The 15,856-nt window shown below is 37.3% G+C and overlaps 3 protein-coding genes across 9 annotated transcripts; 1 reads left to right on the top strand and 2 right to left on the bottom strand.

Annotated features, from left to right (window-relative positions):
* The first annotated feature begins 5 nt into the window (after positions 1-5).
* Positions 6-4,951, top strand: Exd2 (Exonuclease 3'-5' domain-containing 2). Of its 3 annotated transcripts, none has more exons than XM_078176702.1 (11): positions 6-270; positions 797-989; positions 1,207-1,348; positions 1,421-1,720; positions 1,806-1,930; positions 2,001-2,416; positions 2,495-2,865; positions 2,946-3,139; positions 3,318-3,728; positions 3,815-3,988; positions 4,071-4,951. In XM_078176702.1, exons 2-9 carry the CDS (start codon positions 847-849, stop codon positions 3,331-3,333), a joined length of 1,707 nt encoding a protein of 568 aa, XP_078032828.1. In that variant the 5' UTR covers positions 6-270; positions 797-846; the 3' UTR covers positions 3,334-3,728; positions 3,815-3,988; positions 4,071-4,951. The 3 variants fall into 3 exon arrangements, with proteins under 3 accessions (XP_078032828.1, XP_078032827.1, XP_078032826.1); XM_078176701.1 differs by lacking the exon at positions 6-270 and having other exon boundaries at positions 281-989; positions 4,071-4,208; positions 4,508-4,951; XM_078176700.1 differs by lacking the exon at positions 6-270 and having other exon boundaries at positions 281-989.
* Blp (mitochondrial import inner membrane translocase subunit Tim16) lies at positions 3,475-4,247 on the bottom strand. Of its 2 annotated transcripts, none has more exons than XM_078176709.1 (2): positions 4,111-4,247; positions 3,475-4,046 (listed from the first exon to the last, which is right to left on the bottom strand). In XM_078176709.1, the coding sequence occupies exon 2, from the start codon at positions 3,972-3,974 to the stop codon at positions 3,573-3,575; it is 402 nt and encodes a 133-aa protein (XP_078032835.1). In that variant the 5' UTR covers positions 3,975-4,046; positions 4,111-4,247; the 3' UTR covers positions 3,475-3,572. The 2 variants fall into 2 exon arrangements, with proteins under 2 accessions (XP_078032835.1, XP_078032836.1); XM_078176710.1 differs by having other exon boundaries at positions 3,475-3,999; positions 4,111-4,199.
* Fntb (Farnesyl transferase beta subunit) lies at positions 4,867-10,418 on the bottom strand. 4 transcript variants are annotated; one of them, XM_078176706.1, is made up of 10 exons: positions 10,260-10,418; positions 8,929-9,061; positions 8,400-8,657; positions 8,264-8,322; positions 7,554-8,122; positions 7,371-7,490; positions 7,055-7,293; positions 6,669-6,969; positions 6,342-6,583; positions 4,867-6,250 (listed from the first exon to the last, which is right to left on the bottom strand). In XM_078176706.1, the coding sequence occupies exons 5-10, from the start codon at positions 7,665-7,667 to the stop codon at positions 6,061-6,063; spliced, it is 1,206 nt and encodes a 401-aa protein (XP_078032832.1). In that variant the 5' UTR covers positions 7,668-8,122; positions 8,264-8,322; positions 8,400-8,657; positions 8,929-9,061; positions 10,260-10,418; the 3' UTR covers positions 4,867-6,060. The 4 variants fall into 4 exon arrangements, with proteins under 4 accessions (XP_078032832.1, XP_078032831.1, XP_078032834.1 ...); XM_078176705.1 differs by having other exon boundaries at positions 8,400-8,878; XM_078176708.1 differs by having other exon boundaries at positions 7,554-7,700; positions 7,934-8,122; positions 8,400-9,061.
* Between the last annotated feature and the right edge of the window lie 5,438 nt (positions 10,419-15,856).

Genomic DNA, 15,856 nt, shown 5'->3' on the forward strand with positions numbered 1-15,856 from the left:
TTACTGTATATATTTATATTTCATATGTTCTTAACAATCGTTTAAAATTTAACGTATGTCGGCTATATTTCACGTGTTTAACGTTGTTAATGAAAATGAAAATTTACAGAGTATACAATTTCTCGTTTCTTTGAGACACACACACCTATTTTTAAAAATTTTGAAAATAGTATACCATGTTTTTCGTAAAAATGTCGCGCAGAATATCGTTGACCAATCAGCACGGGGAACATGCTATCTATTGAAGCGTGAATACGACAAGCAAAGTGTGTATGTAATTAGGAAGATAAAGTATGGTAATCGTGTGTGGTAAACATATCGCAGTCGTGCGTGGTTGTGCGTGGTATCCGTAGCCGCGTACGTCGGCCGTTTCTTCAAGTAGTTACGGATTACCTTGAACCTCGTTCGGTTAACAAATAAATTCTACAAATTAGAATCGTGATGTATCTCTTGCGCGACTATTCAAATATTTTTTATAACTTAATTATTGAAATGCACCTCGCGTAGCATTTTTCTTCTTTGTTATTTTCCAATTATCGTTCAATTATTCACGATCGATCACTTTATAATTCTTGTAATTCAAATGTAACAATAGATTTATTTAACTTATTTATTTAATTTATTCAATTATTAATGTAAATATTTATCTAAAATTTGTATTTATATGCGCACATGTGAAGTGAAAAGAAGTAAATTGTATATAAAATTTTTAATATTAGCTCTCATGAGAATAAAACTTTATCTTTGCGATTAATGCCTCCTGCTAAGAACAATATGTTTCTTGTTTGTGTAACAGTTGGTCTTGTGTTACTTGCCTCTAAGTATCGCAAGAATGTATTTGAAAGTATGAAACATATTTGTCAAACCATCAAGAATAAAAGCTATAAACAAGAGATCAACAAGAAAAAGGATATTAACATTAAATTGGATGAAATCATTTTGGCAGACACTCCAGAAAAATGTGATTACGCTGTTCAACATATTCGCTGGTAAGTTGGGGATATTGCTCATATTTTGATTGTGAATGTCAAGTACACACCAATGTTGTATTTACAGTTTTTCTGACTCATGTTACAGTCCATTTATATTTAGAATATTAACTGTGTTTATACACTTTCTGCTTTTATTCGGTTGTAACTTATATCAATGCTTATATAGCAACATTATTTATTTCTAAAATTTCAAGTAGATATTATTATATTGCAGTAATTTATCTAATAAAGTATTGGGCTTTGACTGTGAATGGTTCAATAATGGACCTGTCTCACTGCTTCAACTTGCTACATCTAATGGAGTGTGTGGCCTTTTTCGCATTGGCAGAATTGGATATATTCCTCCAAAATTGAAAGTAAAATATCTCTGATTTATTTTTATAAAATACTACACATAGTAGGCACAGAAATATAGGACTATTTTCTAGGAATTGCTGGAAAATGAATGTATTCTTAAAGTTGGAGTTGCGTCGTACGAAGATGGTCATAAAATAACAGCAGATTATGGCTGTAGAGTTTGTGGTACTCTTGACTTAAGGACATTGGCACAACGTACAAATTTGCCAAGTCCAAAAAGCTTGGCTGCCATGAGCCTACAATACTTAGATTTAGTAATGTATAAGTTGATAGACGTAAGGTGTGGCAATTGGAATGCTGACACTCTTACAGACGAACAGGTAGCATATGCTGCTTGTGATGCTTTTGCGTCTGTTCTTATTTATGACCAGGTAAAAATATATTAATATTATAATTATGTTAATAATATTGTGAAAGAAACTGTTTACAGTGATTAAATTGTCTTGTATTTTTTAGATAGTGCAAAAAATAAAGGAAAAGTACTCTATTTGGGAGAATATTACAAACTATATAAAATATATATGTAATAGAAACGGAAGGAGGCAATTTTATTATATACCAAATGGTATAATCGATACGAGGTAACAATTTTTATTCTCCACTATAAAAGTCTCAATAAATGAACAATAATTTGTGAATTCTTTATTTAAGGTTCAAGGAACAAAAAACACATGTTGTTGTTAATCAACAAAACAATAAAAACAGTAACCCGGATGCATTTAAGCAAGACTTGAAAAAAAATAATAATATTTGTACTAATGTAAATAGTGTACCTACAAGAAATAGACCACTTTATCACAACTGTTATTTGCAAGCACCGGATGGAGACATATTGTGTACGTGTGATCAGAGAAAAGCAGAATGGTACATTAACAAAGGATTGGGAGAAATGGTTAAACAAGAACCATTCACTGTAAGATTAAAATTTGAACCTTCTGGTCGTGCTTTGGGGGAAGTTGGACAATACTATACACAAATCAAAATTAATCAATGCGTAGTGTGCGGTTCATCAGAAAAATTTATTAGGAAAAGTGTAGTTCCTAGAGAGTATCGTAAATACTTCCCATGTAAGTTACCAAAGTTGTAAATAATTTAACATTGCGAGCGATTTACTGAAGCAATAAAATTTGGTAAATATTTTTCAGTGGTTATGAAAGCACATCAGTCTCATGATATATTGTTATTGTGTCCAATATGTCATCAAAGGAGTAACTGTCATGATCTGCAGCTCAGAAGAAAGCTGTCAGACATATGTGATGCACCTCTGACTAGTCCATTAACGCATATACGCAATAAATTTGTAAATAATCATAGAAAACTACGTTCAGCCATTGAAGCGCTTAGAGAAAAAGCTTTACCTGATGTACGAAGGAAGGAACTTGAACAATATATTTTAGAATGTACAGGTCAACAAGTCACGCCGCTTTTTCTTGACGTGTTGAGTGAAGAATTAAAAAATAATAGGGCTTCAATGTCGAACTATGATCAGTCTAAATATGAACCCCATGGCTTGAAGGTATAAACTACAAAACATTATGATTGCAACTTTTTATTAACAAATTTGAAATAATATATAATATACATTCTTTTCTACAGGTGGTTCAGTACTTTGAAAAAAGGGAAGGTGGATTAGTAGAATTGGAACGTATATGGAGAGAACATTTTCTTGCGAGCATGAAACCAAAATATTTACCTAGTTTATGGTCTGTTTGCCATAATCAGGAAAGGTTAAGCATTCGCCAATCGCAAAACAGGATAGAACCGGAAGATGCGAAGGCAGCGGGATTAAAGTACTGAATTTTAAGTATTACACAACGAAAAGGACTCGTATATGAGCGAGTACTTGTATTAAAAGACTGCCACACAAATCAATGTGTCTCTTAAGAATATATGTACATTCATATATGTTTATATTATTTATATACATACACCACGTACAAAAACTATCAATATTTTTTTATATTCCAGTATTTTCCCACCGTAAAAGTAATAATATGACTCCAGCATAGGCAGTATGAGAATGAAAATACATGGAAGCGAAAACCCTTGTAAAATTCCTACTCATACATAAGATGTCTGTTCTCATTTTAATATTTTAATAGTTAATAAAATACAGTCGGAGCAATCTCATTCAATAGCACATTCTGTACTATTTATTTATAATTAAAATATAGGTAGTTAATTATATTTCTATATGTACAGACTTTAGAGGTACAACAATTATTAAGGTTGTTGGGCTGTATCCTGTTGCATAGAATTCTTCTTAGGTGGAGGTACGGTTGTGTTTCTCAACTCTTCATCTATACGTTCTTTAGCACGTACTACTTTTGACTGAATATAAAATGAACCACCCTTAGATCTGTCGTTGACATCCATGAGGTACTTATAGTTACGCTCAATAGCATCCGTTTCATTTATTTTATCTACGTTAAGAATACGTAACGCTTCATCCAAAGAAATTCCAGTTCTAGTATTAGCTGCTACATGTTGAGCGCCTTTGGTTCCACCACCGGCTCTGCGAGCAGCTTCTTGACTCGCAGCAATTTCTTGTCGCAGTGCTCGAGCGAATGCTTTTCCGACGACCCGTGTACCCGCAAGTATTGCCTGTATCAAGTATTTCGCCATAACCTCTTTTTCAGGTTAGGAACAACTATAAAAATGATTCTTGATGTAGACTTTTTCTATGCACATTTATGTCTGAAAAGTAATTTGTTCTTATAGAATTTGTTTTACACAATTTTCTGACGATGACATTATTTACCTCAAAACTTCATAAACGTCCTTTCGAGCATTGCAACATACAACTCGTGTTTGCGGCATTTCCGTACGCAGTTGCATGCAGTGTTCGCGGCAAAATAGGTGAAAGAGAAGAAATAGGCTGGTGACGCATGCGCAAGGAGTTCCGCGCAGTGACGTAACGTATGTATCTATCGCGTGACATTATAATTTTGTACTACAATCGCGATGCGATGTAAATCCCCTCTTTGATCATACTTCAGAATTAGCCCCGCGTGTGCTTCCTATGATGAGGCATTGTTATAATGTTCACCCGATGAATATGTCGCGCCACAGTGCGGGACTTTTTGCACATGCGCCAGTACCCCACTCCTTGCGTAGCGTTTTCAAACAAGCACTATTAGAGACTTAATTATTTGCAGAATCATTTTTACAATATTCTAATATCTAAATGTTCTATTACCTAATTATTGCATTACTTAGATACACTATATCTTAGTAGAGCATTTGAATGAGATTGTTTGATAATAGAACGGTTTAGAATTGGGATATTACAAAAATAAACCTTCGGATAAAAGAGGCTCTACTGTGTATATGTACATATTAAGGGTCTATATTTATGTATTCTACATATGTAAAATTTTACATATATATGTATTAAGTTTTTAATAGAAGTATTTATTTGTATAGTAACATTGTGGACATTTTTGCAATTCTATGCGAGATTTTGGAATAAAATTTGTTTTAATATTTTCTAACAAAATAGATGCTTTAACATTTTTCTGTTATACATATTAGTTGGTAAGAAGAAGTGTTCACATGGAACTTTTATTAAAAAGAGAGTAGATATTATCGCCAGTATCAAACATGCATTTTTGTCAATTATTTATTTTTACATTTTAATTTATAATTGTATCGTACAATAATTTTTTTGTCATTGAATCAAATGTCATAGAATTTATGTTAGGTTAAAATTTTGTATCCTGAGTTTACAGACACGTTTACAAAAATGAATTATCTCTTGAATTGTTTTAATACTTCTTAATTTTATTAATAAGTACCATTATACAGTAATGATTCAATTAATGTCGCCGAGTAGGAATCGAAAGTCGTCACGAACTGAATCTGAAGGCACGGTTATCGATCCTCGCGGCTCGCCTTTGTAGTTGGGGACATCTCATAAAAGAGATAGATGGAACGAGACTCGGGGCGAACGAAACTACATTGTAACCTGGAAAGGCAGCCGCCGCATGCCGGCGTAGATTGCTATGAATACATACATTGTAACGCTAGCATAAAAACGATTACTTAACTTTCTTATTTCCAATTTTTTATACATGAAAATTTGTTTAATATATTGGTCAGATTTTTCCAATTAAAATGATACCAAACACGACATATTTTACACCGTATTTATTCATTATACGAATCAAGTATTTTATTTTATTTACGAAAAAAAACATTTAAAAAAACCGTAGATCTTTTTTGAAATGCTATTATGAAATTCTCTTAGAAATCTTAACTTTGTGACACGTCACGGTTATTGAAGAAAACGGTAAAATTATGTCATGTTTAGTCTCATTTTAATCAGAAAATTATCAGCAATATGTTAAAAAGAAATTCAGTTTTAAAATCTTAAAATTAAAAAAGTTTTGTTATAGTATTATGAGTTGTCTTCCGGGAATTAGAGTCAAAGGAGCCGCGGCGCGTACCGCAGCACACGTGTTCATCGACTCCGTCGAACCTCAGCATCGGCGTAGCGAAGAAATCGATAAATTACAGTGGCGTAGCAATAGCACTGCGACAGGAGTAGAATCGAAAAGTTGCGACAGATATCGAACCATTACTGTATGTACATTTTGTTGGTCAATTTTAATATGAAGTGAAATAGAATCTGCCCCTTTGAACTTTTTTCACAAAATAGAATAGAAATAGTTGTTACTCTATTAATGCACTTGAAATAGTAAATACATACTCAGGCAGGTATCGGTTGTCTATTAAAGTATTTCAATGCATTAGCTGCACAAGTAAGTACTAGATTATATACAGGATGAGTTACATTCAACAAATTTATATTTTGAGGTCCAATAATTAGAGGGTGTGGAGAATTTTGGGCAATTGATAATCCACTGAGAGCATAACATGTATGGTACATATCTGAATATCTAAAATGGATAAAAATATTTCGATAAATTTCCTGGTATGACAAAATTATAATAACAGGAATAGATGACTTTGACAGTAGTGCTTTTATACCTCCCAGGTTTATCCAACAGACCACCCCAAGGATGCTGGCAGCAAATTAATAAATATTCTTGTAAGGCCTCTTGGTTAAACAACCAGTAATTAGAATTGAACACTTTCCTCTGTTTTGTTAAAATTGCATGTATCAATGAAAGAGCTCCACCTTGCCAAAAGGAATAACAGCCATCTACTACTTTATTTGGTCGTCCTTGAAATCCACCTTCCAGCCGCATTTGTCTATTCACTGTCCATCTCTAACAATACATGATATCGAAAGTAGTATAAGAAACGTGCTACAAATGCATAAAATCCACAATTTAGTTATATTATACTATATACCAGTAATGACTTTAAATGAAAAAAATCTGTTTTCCCAAGAAGTACAAGGGATGCTAGTCCACAATATGTATATCCACCATGAGCTTCCATGCCAGGGCAACCCCCAATACCACCTTCCCAAGTTTGACATTTAGCTATCCAGTCTTCTGATCCCTTGAAAATTTCAGGAGTATATACATTTGTCAATTTTGCTACAGCAAGTGCACAGTATATACCCCTAATGTCTACTTCTCCATCAAGGTGTAAACTGAAAGAACCATCTTCTCCATGCAGGGACGTTAAAAAACGTTTAAGCGCTTTCCTACAATTAACATATAGGTGTTTTATTTATAAAATAGTTTCTATATCGATAATTATGGTTTTTTTTTTAAGGTGTTTCTATATACCTATCAATTACTTGGTAAGCTTCATGTGTGCCAATGATACACAATGAGTTTACTGCAGCATAAGTAGTAGCTAAATGAGGATATTGCCCAGGACCTCCTCCGAATCCTCCTTCAGGAGATTGACATTTAGCTAAGAAAGAAGTAATTCTAGAATATTCTTCATCGTCTAAACGATGTCCTAAGAGTTGAAGACAATGTAAGATCCAATAACACAACCATGGTCTGCTACAATCCAAACACTAAACAGTAAAGTATATACATAAGTACAATAACGAATAGAAAGATAATAAAAAGAATAGAAGTGAAGAGCACCTACTTCATAAGATCCATCAAGATTAGTTATTAGCATTTTTAATTTTTTTATATGTTTTTGTGTCATTAAAGTGGGTGTATGACTTGATTTGTATAACTTAAGTACATGATTTTCCACACGCTCCTTTGAACAAAATTACAATAAATGGATATTAATATGAAAGTTTTAATGACTGAGAAAATTTACCTGTTCCGCTGATGTCTTGGTTTCATGATCTTCGTCATCTTGCTTTTGGTCAAGTACTTCTGCATAACTCCTAACGCGAATTTCGTCGAGTTCATCGAACATTGAATCCCACATAATCTACTGAACGTGCTAATACGCCGTTTTAAACTCGATAGCGGCAAATTATGCGTTAAAATTGAAGAGAAAAGAGAAAAAAAATTGATTAGATTTCACGATAACTATATCGTATTTATCGTAAACGTTCAGTAATTGCATTAAGGTTAATAGAACATGGAAGTTCTGCGACACCAACTAAAATGTATGCATTTTATAGAGACACTGTGAAACACTAGAAAAAGAACTGTGTGTGAATAACAGTGAATAAAATTAGTATAGTTCACCGTTTGTCAAAATCACGATGCACAATATAGGTGTGTTTACTTCTAACAAAACCTCGTAATTTTCGTGAGATCGTTCATTAAAGTATCGTAAGATGACGTTCGACTCGAACGATTCGAGTACCGAATCTGTTTCATGGCGGTTCTATTTAAATTTCCTCAGGTACAGTGCCAATATACCACTTATCGGCCCTATGTTTTATACAGCAAGTGATTTATTTTTTATAATTTAAACATAAAAATTCTAATGATATAAATCATAAATATATTTACTGTAAAATATTAGAACAATAATTCTCAATGAACTAATACTATAGTTGATCAAATGTTTACCTGATATATTTATCGAACTTTGTAAATGTTCCAACGGTCGTAAAATATATTGAAGAATGCTACGCAAAAATTTCAAGAAAAAATATTAAATCCCGATAAATTTTTAGCGAGTCAAAGTGAAAAATGTAATTAATACTTTCTAGTTGAAAAAAGGAAAAAATCACGTTTTTGAGCGTTTTTCCTTATTGAATTGACTAGGGCAGTGTCGTAACTTTCACCGAGTCAGTGGAAACGGTATTATCATAGATAAGGTATAGGAGTAGACTGGTCATCGAATGTATTATTTTGTTACCCAAACATGAGGCTTCAGAAACACAGGTCGGTAAATGGTTAGCAACTTAAGCGTTTTATCGTGGTCGACATCACCACTACCTGATGTGTGAAACGATAAAATCTAACAGCAACAAATATGAAACACATAAAAATAAATTATACCAGTTAAATGTTAAAAGATGTTATATACATAACTTAACATTGAAGAAATAATGCTATGTTCAATACAGGTAATGCAGGTCACTGTAGTCCGCTACAGACGTTTCTCTTTAAAAAGTTGGTAATTCGCTAAAAGTTTCAGTGTTTTGCCACGGGTTGCGCCACCAGTACTCTGCCTACGATCTAAAGCTTTCTTTAATAAAAAGAAAGTTTTTATAAAACATATCAGTTACCGTCTACATTTTTCTTCGAGTATCTGTAGAACATCAGAGACTGTAGATTAATTGTTTTTCAAAAAATTATTTGTTTATAAATCAAGACTCAATTTTGTATTTTCAGCACATAGATCCAGTAGTTTAAAATGATCTGAAAGAAAACAGAAATAAAAACAACATTTATCGGAAGCCAACGATATCTGATTATTTACATATTATTTTTTGAACATTGTTAATTAGAATTGACATGGATTTAACACTAGAAAGACGGGAACTTGAAGACGGAAAAATGACTGCTTTCCGGCAATATAGGTTAAACAATGATTAATAAACGCATTTATATGTTGTAGAAAAAGTCACAAAATTATAAGAAGCTGTGTCATTATTTACATAATTATTTTTCTAATTGAAATTGAAAAGCAGTCAAAATGACTTGCTTAGGCAATCTAGTGTTAAATGAACCAATTGATATTTTTAATTTCAATGTACTTTTATACGAATTCTAGGTGAAAATGGGAAATTGGTAAATTTGAATTAGCCGTGGAATATGCTAATATATTGAATTGAATTCCACCAGTAGCAGTAAAGAACCGGCAACCGGCTGAAAATATCGCATATAGTCCGTCGGCAAACATCCATGAGGTCAGTCCACCGAGTACAGATGAAATTAGCTGGAGCATAATAGAGCAGAACGAAGAGAGTACTGTGTCCGTATAACGTGTTATGCGCAATGATCTGACTACTCTCTAAACAGCGTACTAAAATTGACTTGTTCCGGAGAATTGATCAAACTCACTGTTAACGAAAAACTTGTATCTCTCATTAACCTCTTAGGCGTGATACGCCATTATAGTGGTTTTACTCAATTGTATTATTAGTTATTAAGATTAACGATTAAAGAGAAAGTGTATATACACAATACACTGAGAGAAATGGTAATTTAGTTATGGAAAACTTTAGTCGCGTAATATTCAGTCGTGCCTAAAAGGTTAATTCTGCTTAGACGTATCTTTGAATCATACCAATGAAATGTTTATCCCACTGCTAGATGAATTTCAAAGAAAGTAGTCAGCCATGATGAAATCAAGAAAAAAGAAACGATGAAGCACAAAGAAAGATGAGACACGAGAGCGGCAGGAACCGCGCTAAAAATACACCGGAACTTTCTGCAACACGATGAAGAACAGTTGGCATTTTAGCAAAGACTTTTCTTTAAATTCATAGAAGAAGGTCCAACATGTCTGCCCGACGACAGCGTATCCTCAAGTTCGAAAATAGACCGTAGTATAGTTTTTCATAAACCGAGCGAAACAGCGTTTGGCCGCAGATAATTACACGTTTATAAACACCTGGGCGGAAGATGGCTTGGATAGCTCGAAAGATTCCGAAATTCAGGGTTACAACTTTTATGCAATAGGTCCAGCGCGCCAACATTTGCAACGAGTAAGGCCACTGTGTTGCTGCTGCTCATTTATTTCGCGTACGTTAGGGACACGTTATGGATACCGTTTTTCTTGTTACTGACGTACAGTAAGGTGGTTGCAACGATCGAAGACACGTGTCGCAACGTGTCGGAGGTGTCGTTGCAGGACGTATCAGTTCTTTGGTCTAACAAAGAGGTGGCCGTGAAATCGATTATGTCGACCATTCTAAAGTTGTGCCAGCATTTCTTGCCAAATATAATTAGAGCTCCTCTATGTCTGCTGCACAGTGTTCCGAGAATATTTATTTTTCATATTTTTTCTCGACAATAGCCTCTTGTTAAGCTTGACTTAAAAAAATGTTTTTTCAACGCTACTTTAAAAACTTGCCCCTATCAGTTGTCTTTAAAAATTGATTACACTCGCTCGCTATCGTCTATCGCGCGTTCATCGTTTATCCATTTATCCAAGAATGCATAAACGGAAGGAAGAACACGTCGATCAACAGAAACTGCACGACAATTGCAGCCTTGTTGAATTAACAGAGGGTGGGTAGAGAGTGGAAAATTACAGTTTATCGACTCGAAAGTACTGTACGATCCGGTTTTCCAGATCATTGAAGATTCAAGTATAGAGTTCCGTACATATCTGTGCTCACAGCTCGCGGAGTAGCAGCATTAATATCGCTAAATTCGCACGAACTTTCGTTGGTTATCGCGTTTAGATTTATCGGCTGACAACGATCGAAAGTGTTCGGCAAACATCACCTGTTTCACGATAACAAAAGTACTCGATGCTTTTTTCGAAAGGGAATCGTCGTTCCTCGAAACTCGATACAGTTCGTAAATTGTATTTTTCTAATTGTTCCCAGTTTAAAGCTCGAAAGACGGAAAATTCATATATCTTTTTACAACGATAGAGTTGCGACACGATTCGTACGCGTCGTTTCAAATAGTCGTTGCATGTATGAACGTATGTCGTGCACGTGCAGATGCGTTGCATCAACGATTCACGTAAGAACAACTAAACGATCATGATTATTTCGTTTACAGGTTACTTGCACCTTCTGTCGCGCTACAAATGGATGTCGGATCGGGGACGCACGAGTGCGGGGCTCTTGAACAAATTTAACAAGCCGCAACAAATGCCATTCGTGACCCTCGATCCCCCTCTGCACTCTATGGCGGCTGGAGCGAACAAATTGCGTAATTTCCCTTAAAAAATTAGTTTGCCGATTATACTCACGGGTATTCTACATCATCATCGACGCGTAATTTATCGTGAAAATGATTACCGTGGAAACGTCCATCACTTTGAACCATGAACCATTGGTAGGTAGCGTCGCGTCATCGCGTAGCCGCGTCACAGCGAATTGCTTGAACGACTGTACCGCTGCTGACAAGATTTACATTCGCAGAGACGCTGGCGTGCGGCAAAGCAGAAGCAAAAGCAGAAGCAGACATAGGAGAAGGACTAAAGGAAAAAAGAAAAAGTTGTGCGACGAGAAGAACAATTCGAGCGGCGTTGGTGGTATCCGCCGTGTATTTCGGTCCCAGCGAGCGGCTGGGCCCTCCGAGAAGTTTACGGTCTCCCTGTCTTAGCAAAATTCCACGCTAAATTTAATCTGCGCCAAACCGCTAGATAATTGCGCTTTTGCGTAAGAGATAGTACGTCTCTTGAAATAATGGATCGGCCGTGTGCGCGCGGTACAAGTATTCTCGGGCTTTCCTTCGATATACATAATGTCTTCGACACTTTCGGAACCCGTATTCTTAACCGACGAAAGTAATATGTTGCCGCTTTAGTTTCAACGATGAATATTCGAATGGATTAAGAATCAGAGTAAATACGCGGCGGATGTCTGTTGTTACCGAAGTTAGATGAAAGTCGATAGATTCGAGTGCCAAGTAATAGAGGTTTCTTTCATTTAATTGATGCGTTAACAAGCGACGTAATGAGCAGTGTCATCGATCTGTTCGGGGACGATCTTGTTCAGGATTTGCTGAACGATGCTTAATTATTTCGTCAGCAAATTGCATTGGTCACGCATCGACTCGATGCGAATTTGCTTCATGAGAACGAATTTGCTACATGAGAACGGTAATTTTTTTATAATCGAGAGACGACCTTTTCGAATATTCAAAACTGCCGATGCGACCCAGGTGCGCTGCGTTTGAAATGTTTACACTTTGCGTGGAATCTTTTCGACCAGATAGCATCGACGGTGAAACTTTACGTCATGCAAAACTCGATCGGTTCCAGGATAAGGTGTATCGTTATCACCGCTGTTCCGACATGACTCGACCTCAGGGCTAGGAAAAATAGATTTTTTAAATAGTTTGCATCTTCCCATTTAATACAGAATTGATCAAATAAACTTCGTCTGAGATAGTATGAAATAGCGTTATTACATATGGAAATAGCGTTTTCAAATATATTTAACCGCGTACTATTCGTATTCAGTTACTACTTCGAAAAAAATGTGCTTTTCTATATTATATGAGGAGATACAAATATTTGCAACCCATTTTCTATTTCAAAAATCTATTCCTCTCAACCATGCTCGATCTCGATCGTTCCAGCATCAATGATCCTACGTCCCAACAGGTTAAAGCGTAGTTTCGAAGAAGATTTAGAAATTCTCCGACAACCCGATACACGCGATGTGTGATGCGGCCTTCAAAATGCGCATAAATCAGACATTGCCGGAAAATAATGGCGGAGCTTGTAGGGTTGATCAATAAGGAAACGTTTAAACGTGGATGTTTTCGAACGTGTCCGGGGATCTCGGGAGGATAAAGTTGGTGCGCTTACCGCGTCGCGTCGGTTTCCACCGAATACAAGTATATCTGGCAGGGACGTCGTCGCTGACATTATGTAACGCAAGGTGCCGAGCAAGGTGGCTGTCGACCGGGATTCTTGACCACCGATTCGCGAACATGAGGAACGTGCGCCGAAATTGCGGAACCACCTTGTGCGCTGTCAGCGGACTCTATCATTGGGACATTGACATCGAAGCATCGACCAGATTCTCTTCCGACAATGATTGCACTACAGCACTTTTCGAGGGCTGTAAAAACTGTGTACAATGTCTCGTTCGCGAAAGCTTAATTTCCTAAGGTTTCGGTTCGTTGTGCGTCGTCGCACAACGTAGCGTCGTCACCATCTGAAAAACTGTACGGCAAATATTTGCTTGTGCGCTCGTACGGCCGTGCCGACCACGATGCTGGTCACAAGATAAAATCGTTGGTCTCCAGCCAGTTAAACCGTTCATTTAATACGCTTATTGTGGTATTTAAAGCGGTAGTTACAGAGGTTGCGTTCTCCGGGCGATAATTTTCTCGTTTGCCGACTCGCGAGAAACAAGAAGCGAGAAGTGTCGCGAAATCCTCCCGGAATGCTTGTTGGTCGAGCCAAGGCCTAAACCATAGGGATTGCGTATGAAATCCATAGAAATGGTATTCCTAGAAGTCCAAAGCAGAACGAATAAGCACCGAAAGTATAAAAAGTTCTTTATTTTATTCAGTCACGATTCAGTTGTCATTCTAATATTTCTATAATGTCCAACAAATATTCCGATTTGATATTCGATTTAGACGTAACGATAAACATTGTTCGAGTGGCAATAAGAGGGATCCTTTGATTGGACCAATCTGTACTTCGTGGCTGATTATAAACTCGTAATGTGTCGGGAAGAATATAAAACAGACCGGCGATGTTAAAAATAACAAACAGGCGAGAAAAGTCATTTCTCCCGACCATTGGCGCGAGCGTCTTTCTTTAGGTTGATGCCAGCCAGCCCCGCGCCGTTACGTAACCGAGAACCGCTGCGCGAAACGGACGAATTTTCGTCGATATTTTCGATTTCGATACCGTGTATTCAGATTGTCTGTGTCTGCGACAATTGCGCGCGCTTCCTCTGCACGCGGCACGGATTCTTTGCAAACTGATCGATTCACGAATGCGTCGCCGTCGTCGCCGTCGCCGCGGTTACCGACGACATTCCCTCGGTTGCCATTCATTAGGGCTCAATGAATAACAGAAAGCGCGGAGCATAGGGAATAAGGGATGCAATAATTATACATGTTGGGTACAGTGCCACGGGACGGGGACTAGACGAAGTCTGGACACTTGCAGACACGTTAATCGGGAAGTCTAGAATTAGAGAAACAGTGTACGAAGGAATTTGCGAAAGTATCGTGGATTGCAACGTTTTGGCAAAACAAATTGATATCTCGTTAAACCGTGGATACGTTTGGTTCCTTCGAACATCTTCGAAATACTTGTGTCCGAGCCAACCCACTCGCTAGAAAAAGCTCGTCGTCATCGATGACAATGGTTTTTCTAATGGATCCTGCTTCGATTACTGTTTGATGTTGGACCGATCGCCGGGAGAAGGGGGCAATTAAACAGTTTCGAGAGAACGATCATTTCGGGTATTCCCTTGGTCTGATAGGGAAGGTGGGTATGTAGGCTTCGTATTGATCACCGCGTTGAGGCGACCTTTAACATCCCCTCTCCTTCATTACCTCCCCGGTTGGCCAGAGAAAAAGAGAGAGAGAGAGAGAGAGAGAGAGAGAGAGAGAGAGAGAGAGAGAGAGAAAGACCCAGGAACCAATGGAAGAGAGAACGAGCAGAAGGGAGGCCGAGGGGAGTCCTGACGCGACCTACAACAACCGGAGGCAGGCGCACAGCTGATTTCGTAACAGCCAGCCGACACTCCCGAGTTTCACCGTTCTCCGGAAACGCTCAATGACCTATATATTCCTAAGAATCCAAGAAACGGCGCGGAACGGGATTGGTTCCACGGAACTACCGGTTTCAAGATGCACACCGGCCACCTCTGGAACTGATGCCGAGACATGGAACCTCTCTCCGACTCGTTCAACCCTTAACTTTAAGTATCGGAATAACATGTTGTTTTCTTGTCGATCCGTACGGCGATTATATCGGCAGTCATGATCGGATCCCCAGACAGGATTCTGGGGATTCGGACAGTGGAATTTTAATTCCAACAGATCCATGCTTCGCTAAGGCTAGGTGTTTTATAAAGTCTGCTTAAAAAAAAAAAAACGGATGATAACAGGTAAGCCGAGAAAGATGATACGATAAGGCGCAATTGGATTCGGAGATCAGAGACTTGTTTCGTTATCGGGTACAGTCTCGGTGAACCGTTTAAGGTCTTGCGAAGCGTCGACGGCCAACGGAATTAAACGAATAAATACGTCCAAAGCAGATTACGTCCTTCTGCGTATTCGTGTCAAGTCTTCGCGTGCTATGATCAACATCGACAACGAATCGACACAACCCAAGACCGCGACGTCACAATTCGACGAAGAACCTCAGGTGTGAATACGGCGTCCATTATATAGATTTATTTATAAGTCGTTGCACATTCACACTCGAACAGACTCCGCTACGTGATGGATAGAAATAAATGAATAAATGGACAGCGATCGATGATCGTCCTCAAAAATTGCTCGCTCGTCGACGAAATTCTTCTCTGCCACGAAGAAAACGAGGCA

The sequence above is a fragment of the Augochlora pura genome, chromosome 3, assembly GCF_028453695.1.
Source record: "Augochlora pura isolate Apur16 chromosome 3, APUR_v2.2.1, whole genome shotgun sequence".
NCBI lineage: Eukaryota > Metazoa > Arthropoda > Insecta > Hymenoptera > Halictidae > Augochlora > Augochlora pura.

Bases quoted from the DNA above. Each gene is read 5' to 3' on its own strand.
- Exd2 (XM_078176700.1), top strand. From the start codon at position 754: ATGCCTCCTGCTAAGAACAATATGTTTCTTGTTTGTGTAACAGTTGGT. The intron at 1,721-1,805 runs GTAAAAATATAT...TGTATTTTTTAG, and splicing joins CTGTTCTTATTTATGACCAG to ATAGTGCAAAAAATAAAGGA. The intron at 2,866-2,945 runs GTATAAACTACA...TCTTTTCTACAG, and splicing joins ATGAACCCCATGGCTTGAAG to GTGGTTCAGTACTTTGAAAA.
- Fntb (XM_078176706.1), bottom strand. From the start codon at position 7,667: ATGTGGGATTCAATGTTCGATGAACTCGACGAAATTCGCGTTAGGAGT. The intron at 6,970-7,054 runs GTATATAGAAAC...TGTTAATTGTAG, and splicing joins GCTTACCAAGTAATTGATAG to GAAAGCGCTTAAACGTTTTT. The intron at 6,584-6,668 runs GTATATAGTATA...ATGTATTGTTAG, and splicing joins TTCATTTAAAGTCATTACTG to AGATGGACAGTGAATAGACA.
- Blp (XM_078176709.1), bottom strand. From the start codon at position 3,974: ATGGCGAAATACTTGATACAGGCAATACTTGCGGGTACACGGGTCGTC.